The sequence below is a fragment of the Phymastichus coffea genome, unplaced genomic scaffold (assembly GCF_024137745.1).
Source record: "Phymastichus coffea isolate CEN01 unplaced genomic scaffold, Cenicafe_Pcof_1.1 PCOF00282, whole genome shotgun sequence".
Lineage (NCBI taxonomy): Eukaryota > Metazoa > Arthropoda > Insecta > Hymenoptera > Eulophidae > Phymastichus > Phymastichus coffea.
Window position 1 is genome coordinate 45,222 of NW_026707093.1, and position 17,035 is coordinate 62,256.

The 17,035-nt window shown below is 34.1% G+C and overlaps 2 protein-coding genes across 3 annotated transcripts; both read right to left on the minus strand.

Annotated features, from left to right (window-relative positions):
* Nucleotides 1-339: 339 nt before the first annotated feature.
* Nucleotides 340-13,009, minus strand: LOC131674702 (constitutive coactivator of PPAR-gamma-like protein 1 homolog). 2 transcript variants are annotated; one of them, XM_058953534.1, is made up of 16 exons: nt 12,389-13,009; nt 10,909-11,278; nt 10,660-10,832; nt 10,484-10,597; nt 10,258-10,404; nt 9,832-10,192; nt 9,526-9,759; nt 9,083-9,460; nt 8,872-9,010; nt 8,653-8,778; nt 8,449-8,566; nt 8,073-8,373; nt 7,452-7,720; nt 6,409-6,555; nt 6,217-6,302; nt 340-6,063 (listed from the first exon to the last, which is right to left on the minus strand). In XM_058953534.1, exons 2-16 carry the CDS (start codon nt 11,120-11,122, stop codon nt 5,928-5,930), a joined length of 2,943 nt encoding a protein of 980 aa, XP_058809517.1. In that variant the 5' UTR covers nt 11,123-11,278; nt 12,389-13,009; the 3' UTR covers nt 340-5,927. The 2 variants fall into 2 exon arrangements, with proteins under 2 accessions (XP_058809517.1, XP_058809518.1); XM_058953535.1 differs by lacking the exons at nt 340-6,063; nt 6,217-6,302; nt 6,409-6,555 and having other exon boundaries at nt 6,910-7,481; nt 7,559-7,720.
* A 196-nt stretch (nt 13,010-13,205) lies between these two features.
* Nucleotides 13,206-16,760, minus strand: LOC131674699 (endoplasmin-like). The gene is made up of 4 exons (XM_058953532.1): nt 16,549-16,760; nt 16,259-16,348; nt 15,573-16,179; nt 13,206-15,303 (listed from the first exon to the last, which is right to left on the minus strand). The coding sequence occupies exons 1-4, from the start codon at nt 16,592-16,594 to the stop codon at nt 13,686-13,688; spliced, it is 2,361 nt and encodes a 786-aa protein (XP_058809515.1). The 5' UTR covers nt 16,595-16,760; the 3' UTR covers nt 13,206-13,685.
* Between the last annotated feature and the right edge of the window lie 275 nt (nt 16,761-17,035).

Genomic DNA, 17,035 nt, shown 5'->3' on the forward strand with positions numbered 1-17,035 from the left:
TAAGCATTTCAATAGTATTTAAGAAGTGGTTTTGACAATGTTTTAAAAATATTTTACCTTATATTAAACAAAAGCTGCCGCATTTTGTACATTGCTGCAATGTTTTGTAACTTTCTTCTGGTTGCCAAACAGATCGTAATGTTTTATAAATAATTTTACAAAACCTTTTAGAAACAAAGCTTGTCAGCTGGAGATCTTCCATTCACTATTAAATTTGTATAGTTCTGGTACTTTTTAAAATAAATCAAACAGTAGTGTGACAAGGTTTTATTATTTAACACTACAGAAGAGCTAAAATCGTGTATAAGCTTTGAAGAATGAATAGTTTTTAATGTTTATCATTGTTATTGGGTTATTTAGTAATAAATATAATTCAAATGATTTTAAGAATAAAAATGAACATAATTTTAGTAATAAAAATTCAATTTATTACAATTAATACGTGTCCTTTTGAAGATAATGCAAATAAAAGAAGTAAGCTGCAATGTTATTGTTATTTGAAAAACTGTTCTTTTAAAACGCTGTAGAGGTACACTTGAATAAGCTAAAAAATAAACTTTTCAAAGATAATTAAACTTTTATTACTGTTCTAGTAAAAAGTATATCAATCAGTAGCAAAAAGAAATTAATTAATGATAGTTTTCTTGTTGAATACAATAAATTAGCCACTTAAGATTTTTTCAATTTTATTTTCATGACATGACAGTACATCTTAATAAATCATCAAACTTTCCAAAATATCAATGGTTTTTCTTCCGAATCCTTCCCAGTTGAAAATTTTAAGCAAATTAGTTCGCTTGTAGTTTATTTTCAAGAAATATTTCAGGATTTACAATTTTTAATTTGAAATAGAAAACCAACAAGAATCATATATTCCTCTTTTTCATGTGCGCACCAATGAACCACAATGAAACAAAGAATGTCATAAAATAACCTTTTATATAATCGACAAGTGATTTCGAATACCTCATGAATTTTATTTGAGATCTACTTTTTGAAATTTTAATTGGGTATCGTATCTCGACGAAATACTAACGCTACGTATTATTATGAGTATCTGTTTCAACACAGACCTTTCATACATCAAATATCAATGCGATTCTGTCCATCTACTTCATTACAGTAGCCATCAACGTGCGTTTTCCATTCAATATTGATTTGTTAGTAATAATTTTCTTGATAATTTATACCTTTTCCTTTTATTTTAGTAAATATAGTTGCCACTAAGAGTGTATATCATTATCTAAGCTCCAAATATGAACCTTTATCTTTTACTTTATCGTGACATCTCGTGTATAATGAGAACGATAATAATTTTTCAACTTGCCTTGTGTTTCGCTAGCACTGATTCTCTGTATCAATCACATAGAAAGTAACAAACTGACTGATTTAAAAAGCCATTTCTTTTCCTTCGCTTTATCGAAAATGGAAATATGGTCGAGAAAAATTTATTTTTTCGTAATTAATACGAAGAACACTTATACAGAATCAGCTCCGCTGGACACTAGGCACAGATGGGATTATAATATCTTTACAGCAGTAGAAATTACACGGTGAATTATTCGAAATATGTTTATAATGATGCGATTGCAATACAAATGCAGAAACACACAATTGATTATTTACTTTATTTTATCACTTTGCAAATTATGTGCGCTCGATCATTTTTTCTAGATCGAGTGAAATTATAAATTTTTCAAGGTACTATCATCAGATTGTACATGTAAACATTTATTTGAAATGATTTCAACACTGAATTCATATTATAAAGTCAATAAATCGTGTATTTGGCGTGGCAAACAGGCAAATATACCATGAAAATATTAATAGATGCACATAATCAAAAATAATCGATTATATTTCAGAAAGTTATATTTATAAAGAAATCTTTATTCTTTTTGACAATAATAGTCGCTTAGTTAAATAAAAATTGAATATGCTATAAACAAATTGTTTATCAACGAAAAATGTAAGGTGTCGATGCGCTATGCAAGTAATATAATAGATAATATCAAAGTAGTCAGTGAACGCATACACAAACTACTTTGCGCATGCACATTTTTATACTTTTAATCGATTGAAATATTTTAATTGTTTTACCATTTTTTTCAGCTAAGACAAGAAATAATAGGAGAATATATGTTATATAATATTTAATAAGAATATATAATAATAGGGCCCACGTTATATTTTAACTACATCGATAATTACTGATCAAGTGTTACTTTTTTTCTTCATTTTTTCAATATATTTTTTTCTTTAATTAGATATATTTCGTGAATCCTACCATATTTGTTATTATACTTGATAAATATATACGCACATAAGCAGAAACCTATGCTATGTATTACGTGAAAACTTAGATGATAAAAAGTAGTGAGCCGTGGTAATGAAAATATATCGCTCCAAAAGTGCGACAAAAGAAAAACAACAAAAGGAAAAAATAAGCTATAAAAAAGTAGCGATTGTTCTTGAGAGCGTCGAATAATTCAATTCAAGGCGCTTTGTTCATTTAATGCCCATTGTTGCAAGTACTCCGGTCAACTCTCAAATGTACTTTTAAAGTTGTAGCAATATTTCATTATTATAATTACAATTATCATTATGTTTATAATTAGTACGTATTTCATTAGTAAATATTCATTAGTAAATATTGCGTTTAAATATTAGTAAATATTCAAACACAACTTGTCTGAAACCAATTCATTTTTTGTTCAATAATAATTTGATTAACATTCAAAGTTAAGTAAAATAAAAAGCTATTTAAAGTTCTATTAAGCGAAAAAGAAAAAAACAAGTATGCTTTTTTGATTATTGAATAATATAAAATTGACAGATACTTGTGCCGCGATAGCTAGTACATATATGAAATAAACGAAGGATACAGTGAAAAGAAAAATTATACATTTGATAAGTCGCGAAACGACATTGTAAATTATTGCAAGTTTTTTTACTTTTTCTCTCTATTTTCTTCTTTTTTTTGCTAACATGTATGTATTATATAATATTAGAAATTTATTATAAGTATAAACGAACAATCATTTGAATGATTTAGTTTTCTTTGTTTCATTTTTTTGCACGACCGGTCATAGGCAGAGTGCGTGGGCCCCTAATTCTATGCGTTTAGTGAAAAGCATGATGCGCTACCAAGGCGCTTTGCTTAAACGTTTTTCTTGTTATATTTGTTTTTTTTTTCTATTATCGTTACAATAAACACGAATTTCATCAATACGTGATTTTGTTTCTTTTTTTTGTTTTCATCTTTGTCGTGTATTTTCTGTTTACTATTGCGTTTGCTTTTTGTTAAAATTTTTTGTTTATTCAATTATATAATATCAGTGCCACTGCTACTGATGAATGCCTCATGCATCTGAACTGTTTTTAATTTTTATTTGACTGATATCGTAAGTTCCATCAAGAGATTCGTTTTTATATTTCAAGAATGAAGGTAATCATTCACGATTCAGTTTACCCAACAAAGCGTTAAGTGGCATACACTTTTGAGCTGAATGGTTATAAGTTATATTTATATAGTTTCGCTGCTGGTGGATTTTACATAGACTGACTCTTTAGCTCGTTAATTCATAAACTTAAAATGTATCTCGACATAGTTATGATTTTTAGTTTAGTGTAGAAATCATTTTTTATTGTTGCACGTTGAAGCAGATTTTTGAAAGTGCGTCCTCGGTTAAATCTAGTTTAGAGAACGTGTTTTTCAACAAATCACGAGAGTATGTCTAATATTTAGATCAAATTGGCTTCCGTTGACATTGACTTTGTTCTTAGTTTTTGTAAAACTTTTTCCTCTAAATCTATTATTGAAGTTGCGCACAAATTGTGTCTGCCTGTCTTCTTGGCTTTAAGTCCCTTATATTCCGAATTCGCGAACTAACATCATCACTAAGCTTCTTTTTTACACAATTTTTTTTATTTCGTCTTCATTGTCTTAATGCATTTAGTTGCGATAACAAATCTACAAAAATATAGCATTGTCTCTGTACTTATCACTTCTCGCTATATTAACTCAATATACGTTATTTATCCTTACTCGCTCACTGCACATCTCGACACTATTTACGTTCATATTCACAATCACATTCTCATAGATCGCGTTTAGTGCTGCTACATTTTTATATTTTCTACGAATCGATCTGCTCTCTAATTGGTATCGAAATGAAAGAAGAAAAAATTTCGGCACACGATAGTGACAACATTGTAATGTTCGAGATTAGTTTGGATCAAAGCAACACAATTATAAGCTTAGTGCGTGATCAACACACCTAAGAGTATTTGCTATTTACAACGATCGTGTCTTTGCTACTTTTCGCTTGCTTTTCTTGGGTATGTACAATAAAAAAAGTATCCAAAGTTTCTATTACAATGTTTCTCGATAATGACAATACTTAACCGCCTTCTCGTACATCGCAGTGTTTGTTACATTTTCTAGATAGCTCGTTAAAACTGAAGCAATTAAAAAAAATAAAAGTTGTAACAGTCCACTGCGACGACAGAGCAGCGAAAAAATCAGCGTAATTGGATAAAAAAATATCTTCGCAAATGGTACATACAAAAAAACAAGCGGTAGCTTTATCTTTATCTCTTACTCCCACACGCACACAATCACAAAAATATCCCAGACGCAAATGCAAATAAATATATATTTTCTATATCTTCATGTATATAGTGACGCTGCGGCACACGGGCGCAGAAGCCGAGCGATCTCGGATCGATCTCACGAATCGGCGTCCGCGTGAACACAGATCCTTACGCATATTATTATTACATTATATATCACGCGTACGTATGTAAAACTATAATCACATCGTCTTTTAAACACACTCCTTTTTAGTGCATAATCATCTTCTCGAGTTTTCTCATTTTCTCTCACTTTCTCCACTGGTAAAACAATTCATAATCGGTCCTTCGTTCATGAGCGCAAAATTCTACCCGTGGGTTATATTATAGAATAATCATCGTCGTTATCATCGTCCTCTTTTTGCGTAGAATACGCATAACTTACGTATATAATAATCTACGGAGAAACTCTAACCTAAATGTCTGTATAAATATATATATTTTACTTATATGAAAAGCATCAGTCTCCATGAGCGCTCGGACTGCTATGTCGATAGCTCATTCCGTGTATACGGCGCAACGTGTATATACATATAGTTGCGCCGCCGGATGATGGGCATTCAATGTGTAGTAAAAATGTGAAAATGAGCTATCGTGACCACCGAGGTGAGCATTTCATATAATACCGGAAAATATATATTTTCATCGTAAAAAAAATAATCACGCTTCTTAAGTTTATATAATTAATCATCTACAGCAGTTGACGACTCGTTTTTTGTCGGTAAAATTAGCGCACGCACATACATATCATCTTTTCATTTGTTATGCATACTCCTAATCAGTCAGAATACATTTTCCACGTTGGTATTTTTATCAAACGAGCAGAGCAGCCCATCAGCATAAGCACGACTTTCTAGCAATAAAATCTTTCGATTTTTTTTATCTCTCGTATACAATTATTTTTCTTTTTAGAGTCTCATACTTTTTTTGGCAGTGAGGGACACGAGTTGTGTTAGTCGACAGTCGTGAGATGGATTACGCGTCTAATTCTTCACGGCGCTATTCAATAATAATTTTTTTTGGCCCCGCCGTAGTTCTACGTGCAACAAGTCGCTGGCTACTTCTTACAAAACGATTGTCAGTGTCAACGTCTTGAGCGACGTAGAACTAAATAATTGGTTACAGTCTTGAGTCATATTCGGGAGTAATTTTTTTTTCTTTTTAGCACGTGGAGCACTATGCATCATAGTCAAATATTGATCTCGGTCTCGCACAAAACTTCGAAAAAGAAGGCAACTCACAAATGTTTTTGTTTTATAGTGAGCCGGTGCGAATGCGCGGATTCTGTTATTTTATGAGCTTTCGTGTAGATTTTGACAGGCCGCCCTAAAATGTGCGGCATGAAGAGTGGCCATTCCAGCTTGACCTCTGTTATCCAATGCACCGTCAAATTGGTTCGGGTTCAAATTAAGATAGGCAAATGTATTCCTGTAAGATTCGAAATTTTGTGTGAGCTGTTTTGGACATTTTTCGTGTCGCGGTCGCGTCTTTTATTAATTAAATCAAAATTTCAATGCTTAATTTTTTTTACTTTTTTCAATTTTTCTCCTCGTTGGGAAAAGCTTAAATTGATACACTTACGAGAGTCCACTAGCAACACCGTCGTTTCTTCTTGACCTTTCGTTATCTTTCGTTTTTCTAATGGGAGCCTTCTTTTTAGTGGTAGCCTAAAGATACAATATAGACGCGGTGTTTATATAAAGTAGTTATAGAACTATGAACGGATGGCGGTTTATAATAAGTTATGATATTCTATCAAATAGCAGTAGGCACCTTCATTTGCGTCTTTTTACCGCGACCAGCGGCACCGGCAACCGACGTTCGTCCGTTGCCTCGTGTTGGAAAGGTGGCTCGTTGTCCTGGTACTATTGGATTTAGTCCTCGTGGAATACCGTATTTCACGCCACCGATTGATGTCACCTGTAAGTGGAAAATCTGCTGGCTCAGTATTCTTTATGTCTTGCTATAACCTCGTGCGCCTGTTTTTAATTCATTGATTTTATTTATAATTGTTATCCTTTTTTTCTACACATCAATGTATTCGTATTTCGATCAGAAAAATTATATGCATACCGTACAATGTGATAATAATTAATTTTATACAAGAGTGAGGAACGAAACAGACTTCAAGATAACTATAGATACTAAGTAAATGCTTTGGGTATTCGTTATTAATTTTAGATATCACGTGCATTATGATGTAATTATTAATTAATAACAATAAGATACAACATTTAAATAAATACGAAATCTTTATTAGACTGTGTTCACATGTATTATAATGAAATTTCAAGCGCTACAATGATATGCTTACAAAACAGATGCATGAGAAACGTGCATTAGAGCGTGACACTGACAGTTGTTTAACCAACACCCAAGAACATAATGATTCAAGTACAAATTGTTCCGTTATTATTATCATTATCTTTCTTTTATACACTACACCAATGACGAGTTCCACGGGAAATGAAACACAATGAGCACAACAATTTAGCGTCGCGACTGCGCTAGACTGAAATTCTCCAAGTCACATTATTAAAAATCGGCAGTTAGCTTCAATAACTTTCTGGATTTTAATGAAATCATGCAGAAAAAATAAATATCTCCATGCTCAGGCAAGAAAGAAAAGGAAAAAATAAGTTATTGAAGTTGCTGCGACAAAAAGGAAACTACCGTGGGACAGTAAGCTCGAGACTGGCAAAATTGAGACGCTGTGATTCGGCATCACCCGAGCCATAGACTTGCTGTCTCACGTACGCGCCAGCGCCAGCACCGTGATGATAATAATAGAAAAGCTCGTGCTCTTGCTGGCCTACCTGTGGCGGAAGTCGTCCTCGTGGTGGTCCCTGTAACGTGGTTGGACCTTGAGGTGGTAATCTACCGGGTTGACCGTAGTTAGCACCCCATTGACCGACAACTATACCGGCGACTTCAAGTTGACCGCCACGCGAAGGCACTGGTCGACGCATCAAGCCACCTCGCTGTGGCCCACCAACCACGTTTCCTACGCGACCGCGAACCAAAGTTTCAGAGATAGGCAGACCGGCTGGTGGAATCGGCTGCGGCCCAATTACTCGAATACCAGCTGAAAATTTATTTATTGTTTCATAGTTTGTAGTAATGATTCTAACTATCATATTTTTCTTATTTTCTCACAGTTTTCACTCTAAATTTAGTTGTGAATGATTTTGTACGAATATTTGACAATTTCTCTAAAAGCTGCTTAACTTTTACACTCAATTGTCAATGAAATTCGAGAAAAACTGTAATGTTTCAACTTTTAGGAGTCATAATATCGTAGTAAAATATAATAAGAAACGAAAATTGTTGAATTGACTTTCTTTCCAGTCGAAGACACATCAACAAATAATCGTATTAATATGTTAGAATTTTAGGAAGGGCTACAAATATAATATAAACCATAAATATTGCATTACCTGGTGGGACGGGTAGAGGTGGTCTGGCGAATACAACGTTAACTCCCTCGAGGATAGCTTTTCTTATTCTTTCGACTTTGACAACGCGTTCAATGTGACCGCCGCAGAGCTCCAGCAGATTTTTAGCGATCGTTGCTCGTGCAAGTGTATGATGGAAGAGCTTTCCATCGAAGTACAACCAAGGGCAACACATTAACCAAGGAATCGGTGCTCCACATGCATCGTTCGCTAATAGAGCAGTCTCCACACCAGCCATAAATAAACTGGCCAATTGGACTCCGCGAGTCGTTACAAGCGATATCTAAATAACCGAAATGATAATTAGTATCTATTTTAACAAACCGATGAGTTTTTTCTTGATTAATGAATGTGATACCTGCAAGTCTTGTAGATAAGGAGCGTTCATAAGCTCAGGCGAAAATGCTTGAACAATAAAGGCATCTAGTTCCTGGCGTCGTAAAATTTTTATTTTATCAGAAAATGTCATGATGTATCTAAAATCAATATCAGATTGTTAATGACTGTCTGCAATGAAAATTAAAATAATTACCCGAACAATTTTAAATTAGCTAATTATTACCTTAGTACACAAGCCATAACCAATAAATGTTGTGGCACATAGGCAGTATTTAACATAAGTGCTGTATCAGACTTCATGCAGGTTAAAAATCCGCGTAAACGACGTCTCTTATCATCAATTCCAGTTCTAAAAATTAAGTATTAAAAATTAAGATAATTTACTTAATAATTTTCTCTTGAAATAAATCGATTATAATAAACTGTGTTACAATTTGCTCACCCAAACCATAATCGCTGAATGGTTGGAACACCCCAACCAATTTGTTCAGCTTTGACTGATTCTGGAGTTTGAAATGGATTTGCTTTGGACCAAACCCATTCTTTGATAATGACATCTGGCACTTCAATTTTGTCAGTTTCTGCATAATGCAGTACACTTAATTACCAAATTAACAAAATTTTTGAAAAAATTATGAAATCAATTTACTAACCACCCTTTTCTTTACTCTTAGTGGCTAAATACAGGCGATGATGCATGTTGAAAAGAATGGCATAGACCATCTGTCTAACGGGTCTATATATAACATGGATTGATGGGAATTCTCTGTGATTTTCATCTTCTAATAAGACTGGCAATTTAATCTCACCAGCAGTGAGAATTTGATATATTAAAGGTGACATCAACCCCTTCTGATGCCTCTCTGATGCGGTTCTTATTACTTCTGGTACACTTGCTGGAACCGTAGTACTTTTTTCTGTTTGTTTAACAGAATCTGTGACATGAGCTGGAGAAGTGGCTGATGAACTACTACTTGAACTGGATGAACTAATTAAGAGATTGTGTGTTCCATTTACTGTGTGTCCATTATCTATAAATAAAAAAATGTTCATCAATAAGTTATTTATGCTTTAACAAATAAGTTTTTTCTCTTACTGTGGTCTTCTTCTGGCCGAGTAGTTTCAGTATCACCTTGATTTAGTACACCTGGCGGTTCTACAACAATTTCCGGAGCTTTTGTAGCATTTGCAGTCGCTTCTTTGTAAGCATTCAAACTTTCTTGTTCGCTTTCAGCTGTTTCAGAAGCAAAACGTGCCATTTCCATGTTAGTTTTCTCTTCATTAGTAGGAGCTACATCCGATGCATTGGCCTGATCATTCTGGATTGTATCTATAAATGAAAATTGATTATGAAATACACATTAACATGCAAATAAAATAATTTAAAAGATATCAAATGTACCTTTGGTAGGCTTGATGGGCTTGTAGTGTGAAAAACCATCCTTTGTTCCATTTACATAGTATTGAACAGATTGTTTGAACCTGGAGCATCTAGAATCTGTTAGAGAGCCAAATACTTTTTGTGTAACGTCATCTAACTCAATAGATGATAAATCTTTAACAAAGTTTGCAACTGCTCGCACAGTCTGGTCTATATCCATCTTGTTTGTACTTGGATTCAATTTTTTATAAAAACTTTGTAAATCAGTTTCATTCAAAATGTAATTTCCAAGGAGTGCAGCAAAAATACATAATCTTTCAGCAGGAAGATTTAATCCTTGTAAAACTTCATTAACAAAGTATTCTTTTGTGTCAAGAGAACCCTGAAAAAGTATTTATTATTATTAAAATCACACAATTCAAAGAAAATTTAAAGCAAGCATCATACTTTATATGTTAATTTCAACTGTTCGGAAGAAAAATATCTAGGAGGATCAAATACAGCATATTCAGAATCATCAGCAATAAGACCATGATAGTGATTTTCTCTGCAGAAAGTTATAACTTCTTGATGATGATCATCCATACTGCTTAGCTACAAAAAGAATCCATGTAATCCATCTTGTATTTTTGTTAGCAAATGTTACCTATAAATTATTTTAGAAAATACTTACAACAGTTACATTCAAATGCCTCAAAGCCATTCTCAAACTGGTTTTTAGACATGCTGGAGCAATCCACCAAATTTTTGGTGGAGGTGTACCTTTAGTTGAAACATGTTTCAATACCTAAACATGTACAAATAGTTAAATAAAAGTACACATACATAAAAGATAATAAATATCCTTACATTATTTGCTTTGAGTCTGGTATTTAGCTGATTTTGAATCCAGTCTGACCTCCTGGAAGTCTCTATAGAACCATTGAAATATACAGCCAATTCTAACCCTGCTGCTTCACTTTGTTGCATGAGGACTGCAAGAAATTGGATCATGCGATTCCATTGTCCACCACAAGCCCAGTCTGTAAATAAGAGTTAAGCATTAAAGTGACCTTAATAAGATTTAGTACTTTATATGATAAAAGTGAGATATTTTACCTGAAAAATAACCACCATACAATCGATCAAGGCAACATTCTCCATCAAGAACTAGACGGAATTTAGTAGTTGAAAATGATTGAGTTTGTCCTTTGCCAATTCTATTACGTTGTTTCTGAACTATATTTCTAGCTAATTTGAACAAATCAACAGGTACTGCTGAACCTGGCACAGAATTACTATCCAAAAAAGCTTGTAATGCCTGAGTATTCATTTTGTTAAATTTTCCAGGACACAATTTATGAATAAGCTAATTGTACTTTCACTGTTCAAAATTTTCTCTATACTGATAATTTTATGTCATCTGATTTTTGAAAAATCTCCAATCTAGGATGTGGAGAAAGTCAGTTTTGATTTAAATAACCAGGACCTGAAATCAAAAAAAAAAACTTAGTTTACAATTTAATGTATAAAATTATTAAATGAATTGTCCCAATATGAAGATTTTCAATACCTAAAAGAAAGTAAAGTTAATGAATTAATTTTTTTCTTATTAAAACATTCACGATCTACTAATTAATCATTAATTGTTTCATGAAAGAGCTATCAATATAAATATGCCAATATAAAATATAAAAATATAAAAGATTTCTTTACACAAACTGCAAACTATATATCGAGAAAAAAAAGAGATAAAATTTCGAGTTTGAAAATTGAGGGCAATACCTCGAAGTCGCTTGTGCATCAGTTCTTTTTCCCCCATGACTATAACGGAACAAATAATCGAATATCATGTAATAAGGTTAAATTGCCTGACTCAGTAGTAATTAATCGGACTGGTAATAGCACCGAAAAAACAAAAAGTTAAAGAGATGCAAGCATACATACGACACTGTACTAATTGATAACAGTGAATGAATAATTTGGAGTGGTATAGAGCGAGAGTAATCAAGCGAACGAACGGACGAAACTAATGAAGCGACAAACAGTGCACAAAAATGCATGCTTGAAAAATTTGATCAAGCATGCATGATAGACTGAGTCAGAAGTCATAGAGAGAGAGAGAGAGAGAGAGATAGAGAGAGAGAACGAGAGAGAGAGAGAGAGAGAGCGAGAGAGAGCGAGAGAGAGCGAGAGAGAGAGAGAGAAAACGAGAGTTGGGGCGCTTGTACCAATTGATTGGTGTAATTGGAGCCGCGACAGTTCTCTTGCCTGCACACCAACGACACACGCAGCTGCACATAGCTTCAGTCAGCTAAGAATTATCTAACAAGTGAGCCAGCTGCAGTAGCCTTGCGAATAAATGTGAAACCATTACCGATTCAAGTGCTCAATGCGAGCTGAAAAGTAATCGAATTCGAATGTAATTCTGGAGAGCGTCCGGGGCGTGGAGCCGGCATGGCCGCGCACGACACGATAGAGCTTTTGCACATATCGGCTTACGCAAGTGCCGCTGCTGCTGCTACCGACAGACCACACAATCAATTTCTCGTCGGCGACGACTGTGATATATCGCACTCGTATATTATCATCTATGTACCTCGAGTCAAGACGAGTCATCCTGCTGCTGCACAACCCCTCGGCGTTGACGACGAACACACGAAAACACACGACAGCGGCTACGGCGGCACTCTTTTTTTACATGTGACGTGCCCAAAGCTGTTCTTTCTACATACCTATACGTACACTCTCGCAGACCTGTCGCAGACTGCCTGCACTCGCTCACTCCGGCTATTCGAAAACGGAAATGAGGGCTGAACAAGCATCGAGCGCCGCCGGGCGCCGCGACCTAGTCTTGCGGCTTGCCTTGCTTTTACTGCAAATGAACGAACTGTACAGTGTACACCGCAGGAGTTCGGACAATTTGCCGCCATGATTCGTTTATTCGAAATTTATCAAAATTTTACTTCTTTTTTTCTTTATGATCACTCGAATTTTAACATTTTTTTTCGTAACGATATTTTCATAGCAATTTATATTTTAATTAGTCATGAGAACTGATCAAACAATTTAGATTCTGCAAATTTTCAACGTATTTGTAATTTTAGAATACAATAGAATATGTAAACGTTTTGATTTTATATCGATGACGTATTTATTTGTACACCTATATCATTTCATATCGAAAGTCGAAATAAATTTGAAATTGTATTGAATACCGGATATAGAGGGCGTAAAACTATAAATATAAATTATTAGAACTATTCATTATAAATAAAAATATTATAAATAAAAATGATTAGCTTACTAATTGTATTTATCAGAAAATAATTTAATTATTAAAAATAAATCATGGAACAAAATGCTTAGACTAAGTAATGGTTATGGGAAGAAGAAAAATTATACTTTCAATTCAAACATATTTTTAATATTTATTTATACAAATACATTCTCACTTACGAAACATCTCAGTATTATCAACATACAATCATTTCAGGCAAACACAACTATATTTCTCTATAACTTATTGGAAGAGCAAACCAAGTAAAAATAAATTAAATAATGATCAATTATCCTTGCTGACTAACTTAAAACTCTTATGTTACATCAAGGATCAGTACAATGAACAATTGTAATTTGAATTACTGGTTTGAAATATTTGTACTGCAAAATCATAGCTTGAGTAAAAAGCAGAGTTTTTTTATCACACACTATCTCACAAAACTGGTGATTTTACAGACTAATCCCAACAGAGAGAGAATTACAAGAGTATAAAATTGAGAATCGAAGTAACTTAAACAGAATTGCAACTTTAAACGCTGCAAACATTTCCAACTCTATAGTTAGAACTATGCATTGCATAGCAAAAGAAAATTTATATTTTTCATTTAAATTTATTACAACTCATCGTGGTCCTCATTATGTTCTTTGTCTTCATCTGCATCAATTTCAAATTCTTTTTCAGTCTCATTGTTATCTTCAAATAGGTCATCTCCTTCATCTTCTGGAGCTTCATCTAAAGGAATACCTAAAGATTTCCTCATAAGTTGTTCAACATTGCTAGCAAAGCTGGCAGTTTCCTTGAGCATATAACCAGACCTCAGAGTTGCAGTTTGGAACATCATTGTGGCAATATCTTTAGTTGCTTGATCCTCTGGATCAGATTCAACTCTTCTTAACAATTCCCTGATCAAAGGATGCCTTGGATTGATTTCAAGAGTTTTCTTCTGGTTCAAGTAATATGTCTTTTGTGGATCATCAGCTTTCTGGTGGGCATTAGAAACTGCTAACCTTTCCATATTACCAGTCCATCCAAACATACTTGCAACTAAAGCACAAGGAGAGTCTGTCAAACGTTCTGATAACTGAGCTTTGCTGATATGATCTTTTAATTCATCATTCAGGTATTTGATTAAAGGTTCAAATGTAGACTCAAGTTCCTTTTTTCTCTCTGCAGACTTAGCTCCTTCATCAAGTGAAAAGCCTTCCTTAGCAACATTCTGGAATTTCTTTCCATCAAATTCGGGAACAGATGACAGAGCATATTCATCTACAGCTTCAATTAAGTACAATACTTCATATCCTTTTTTCAGCAGGCGTTCAGCAAATGGAGACTTCTTAACTTCATCAAGAGAAGCACCAGCAATATAATAAATGTGCTGTTGGTTTGGCTTCATGCGAGATACATAGTCAGCTAATAATGTGGGCTTATCTTGTGCTGAGGTACGGAACATGAGTAATTTTGACAATCTAGCACGATTCTGAGCATCTTCAATAATACCTAACTTGATATTAGTGCTGTACTCTTTCCAGAAATCTTGGTAATTTTCTTTAGGAATCTTTTTAATCATATCAAGAACTTTACGAATCAATTTCTTCTTAATGATTTTAATGAGTTTGTGCTGTTGGAGATTTTCTCGAGAAACATTGAGGGGAAGGTCATCACTGTCAACAATACCTTGGATGAAAGCAAGATAATTTGGCATTAAATCATTAAATTTATCAGAAATGAAGACTCTTCTAACATATAATTTTATATTATCATCCTTAGTTCCATAACGGTTGAAGCTATCACTTGGTTGAACCTTAGGAACAAAAAGTAATGATTTGAAAGTGACTTCACCCTCAGCAATGAAATGAACTTTAGCCAATGGTTCTTGAGAATCTTTTGTCAATGCTTTATAGAAATTGTTATATTCTTCATCAGTGATTTCAGATGGTTTGAGAGTCCAAATTGGTTTAGAATCATTCAACAATTCCCAATCCCAGACTGTCTTGTTAACTTTCTTTTTCTTCTTATCTTCGTTATCTTCCTCTACCTTTGCATCCTCATCTTCTTCAGTTTTCTTGTCTTCTACTTCTTCAGCCTTTTCTTCCTGGTCTTCTTCCTCAACTTCAATGGTCTTGCTACTCCACAAATAAATAGGGAAGTTGATAAACTGAGAGTATTTCTTGATCAGGTTCTTGATGGTATCTTGTTCTAGAAAGTCAGAAGCTTCATCTTTCAGGTATAAACTGTAAATAAATATTAAATTAATTTTGTGTTAGCTTTTAAGTTAAACAAATATTAAATACTTTATATTATAGTTTATAAAAAATTGACCAATCCCATCTTATCATTTACTTAGAATCATTTAGAAATCTAATGTATTCATTAATTAAAATCTACATACAAACTAAATGGTAATTAAACAAGAGGCCTTATGACCAAGTTTCTTAAAAATGTGTAGTATATAGAAAGTAAAGATAATTTTTTATTTTAATAAGAATAATTAAGAACACACCTAATAGTGGTTCCTCTCTTGAGTGTGTCACCTCGTGGATCATCAACAATGCTGAAGGTTGAACTGTCAGATTCCCAAATATACTGCTTATCATCATTGTGCTTTGTGGTTACAATAACTTTGTTAGCCACCAGGAAGGCAGAATAGAATCCAACACCAAATTGACCAATCATGTCATTCATTTCTTGAGCATTAGATGCATCTTGCATTTTACCCAGAAACTCTGCTGTACCAGACTTAGCAATTGTACCTAAGTTGTTTATGAGATCTTGTTTAGTCATACCAATTCCAGAATCTGTGATACTTAAAACCTTATTCTCTTTATCTGCTTTTATTTTAATTGATGTATCAGGATTAGTATCAAGAATATTTTTATCAGTGAGTGCCAATAACCGAATTTTATCCAAAGCATCCGATGCATTGGAAATCAACTCTCTGAGGAAAATTTCTTTGTTGCGGTACAAAGAATTGATGATGAGTTTCATCATTCGGTTGACTTCTGTCTGGAAGTTGAATTTCTCAGCCTTTTCTCTCAATTCTTTCACCTGTGCTACATTCAGTCCATCAAGTTTGATAGCTTCTTCCTCCCTCTGCACAACTTCATCGTCTGAAAAATTTCAATTCCAAATGTGTTCAATAAAAAATTTCAATGGAATTTAACTTGACAATGTAAATATGAAACTTACCTGTGCGCGAGGCCTCTCGACTAGATCCAAGGTCTTTCTCAACAGTTCCAACCTCCTCATCAATGAAATCCTCCTCTGCAGCTGCAAATCCTAAAAAGAAAATCAACGAAAAATAATTAAAACACATACTCGATTAATAAATTCGATTTAACTAGAGATCAGTAACTGTTGTAATAATTTTTACCACCAAGCTTATCATAATCAAATTAGCACAAGGGCTTAGGTCAAATATACAAAGTCACAATGCGCTGCAGAAAAAGAAAGGTAAGATGGTAGAGTCAGTGTCTCACCTGCAAGCAGCAAGAGCGATGCGACGACGAAGGCGGATTTCTTCATCTTTGGACAAAAGGAAAATCAGAATTAAAAATAAGGAAGGTCAGCTTGCGCGTGCAAGCACTCGCACTTTGAAGAAAACCTCGTCGGACAGACTCGTCAAGGGTCCGCACGGCAACTATGCTGTCAAAGCAGCGCGGCGCGAGTCCTAACTGTATTTGATGCAATGGAGAGCGAGACGTGGTAGATATAGCGCGAGCCAATCGCGACGGCCCACGCGGCGTACGTGGACCAATTGGCGCAGCGCCGGTGGCACCTACTATACAAATGTCCTCAGACCATTGGGCTTTGCCTAACAAGCCGCGAAACTCGAGAGCTCGACTCTTTCTAGAACATTCCCGTGGTCGAAGACCCGCACATCGCACTCTCGAATGTTCAAAATCCCTTTATATTACTTTCTTGATTTTTCAGAAAAGGAAATTACGGAAATAAGTATTTCTCAAT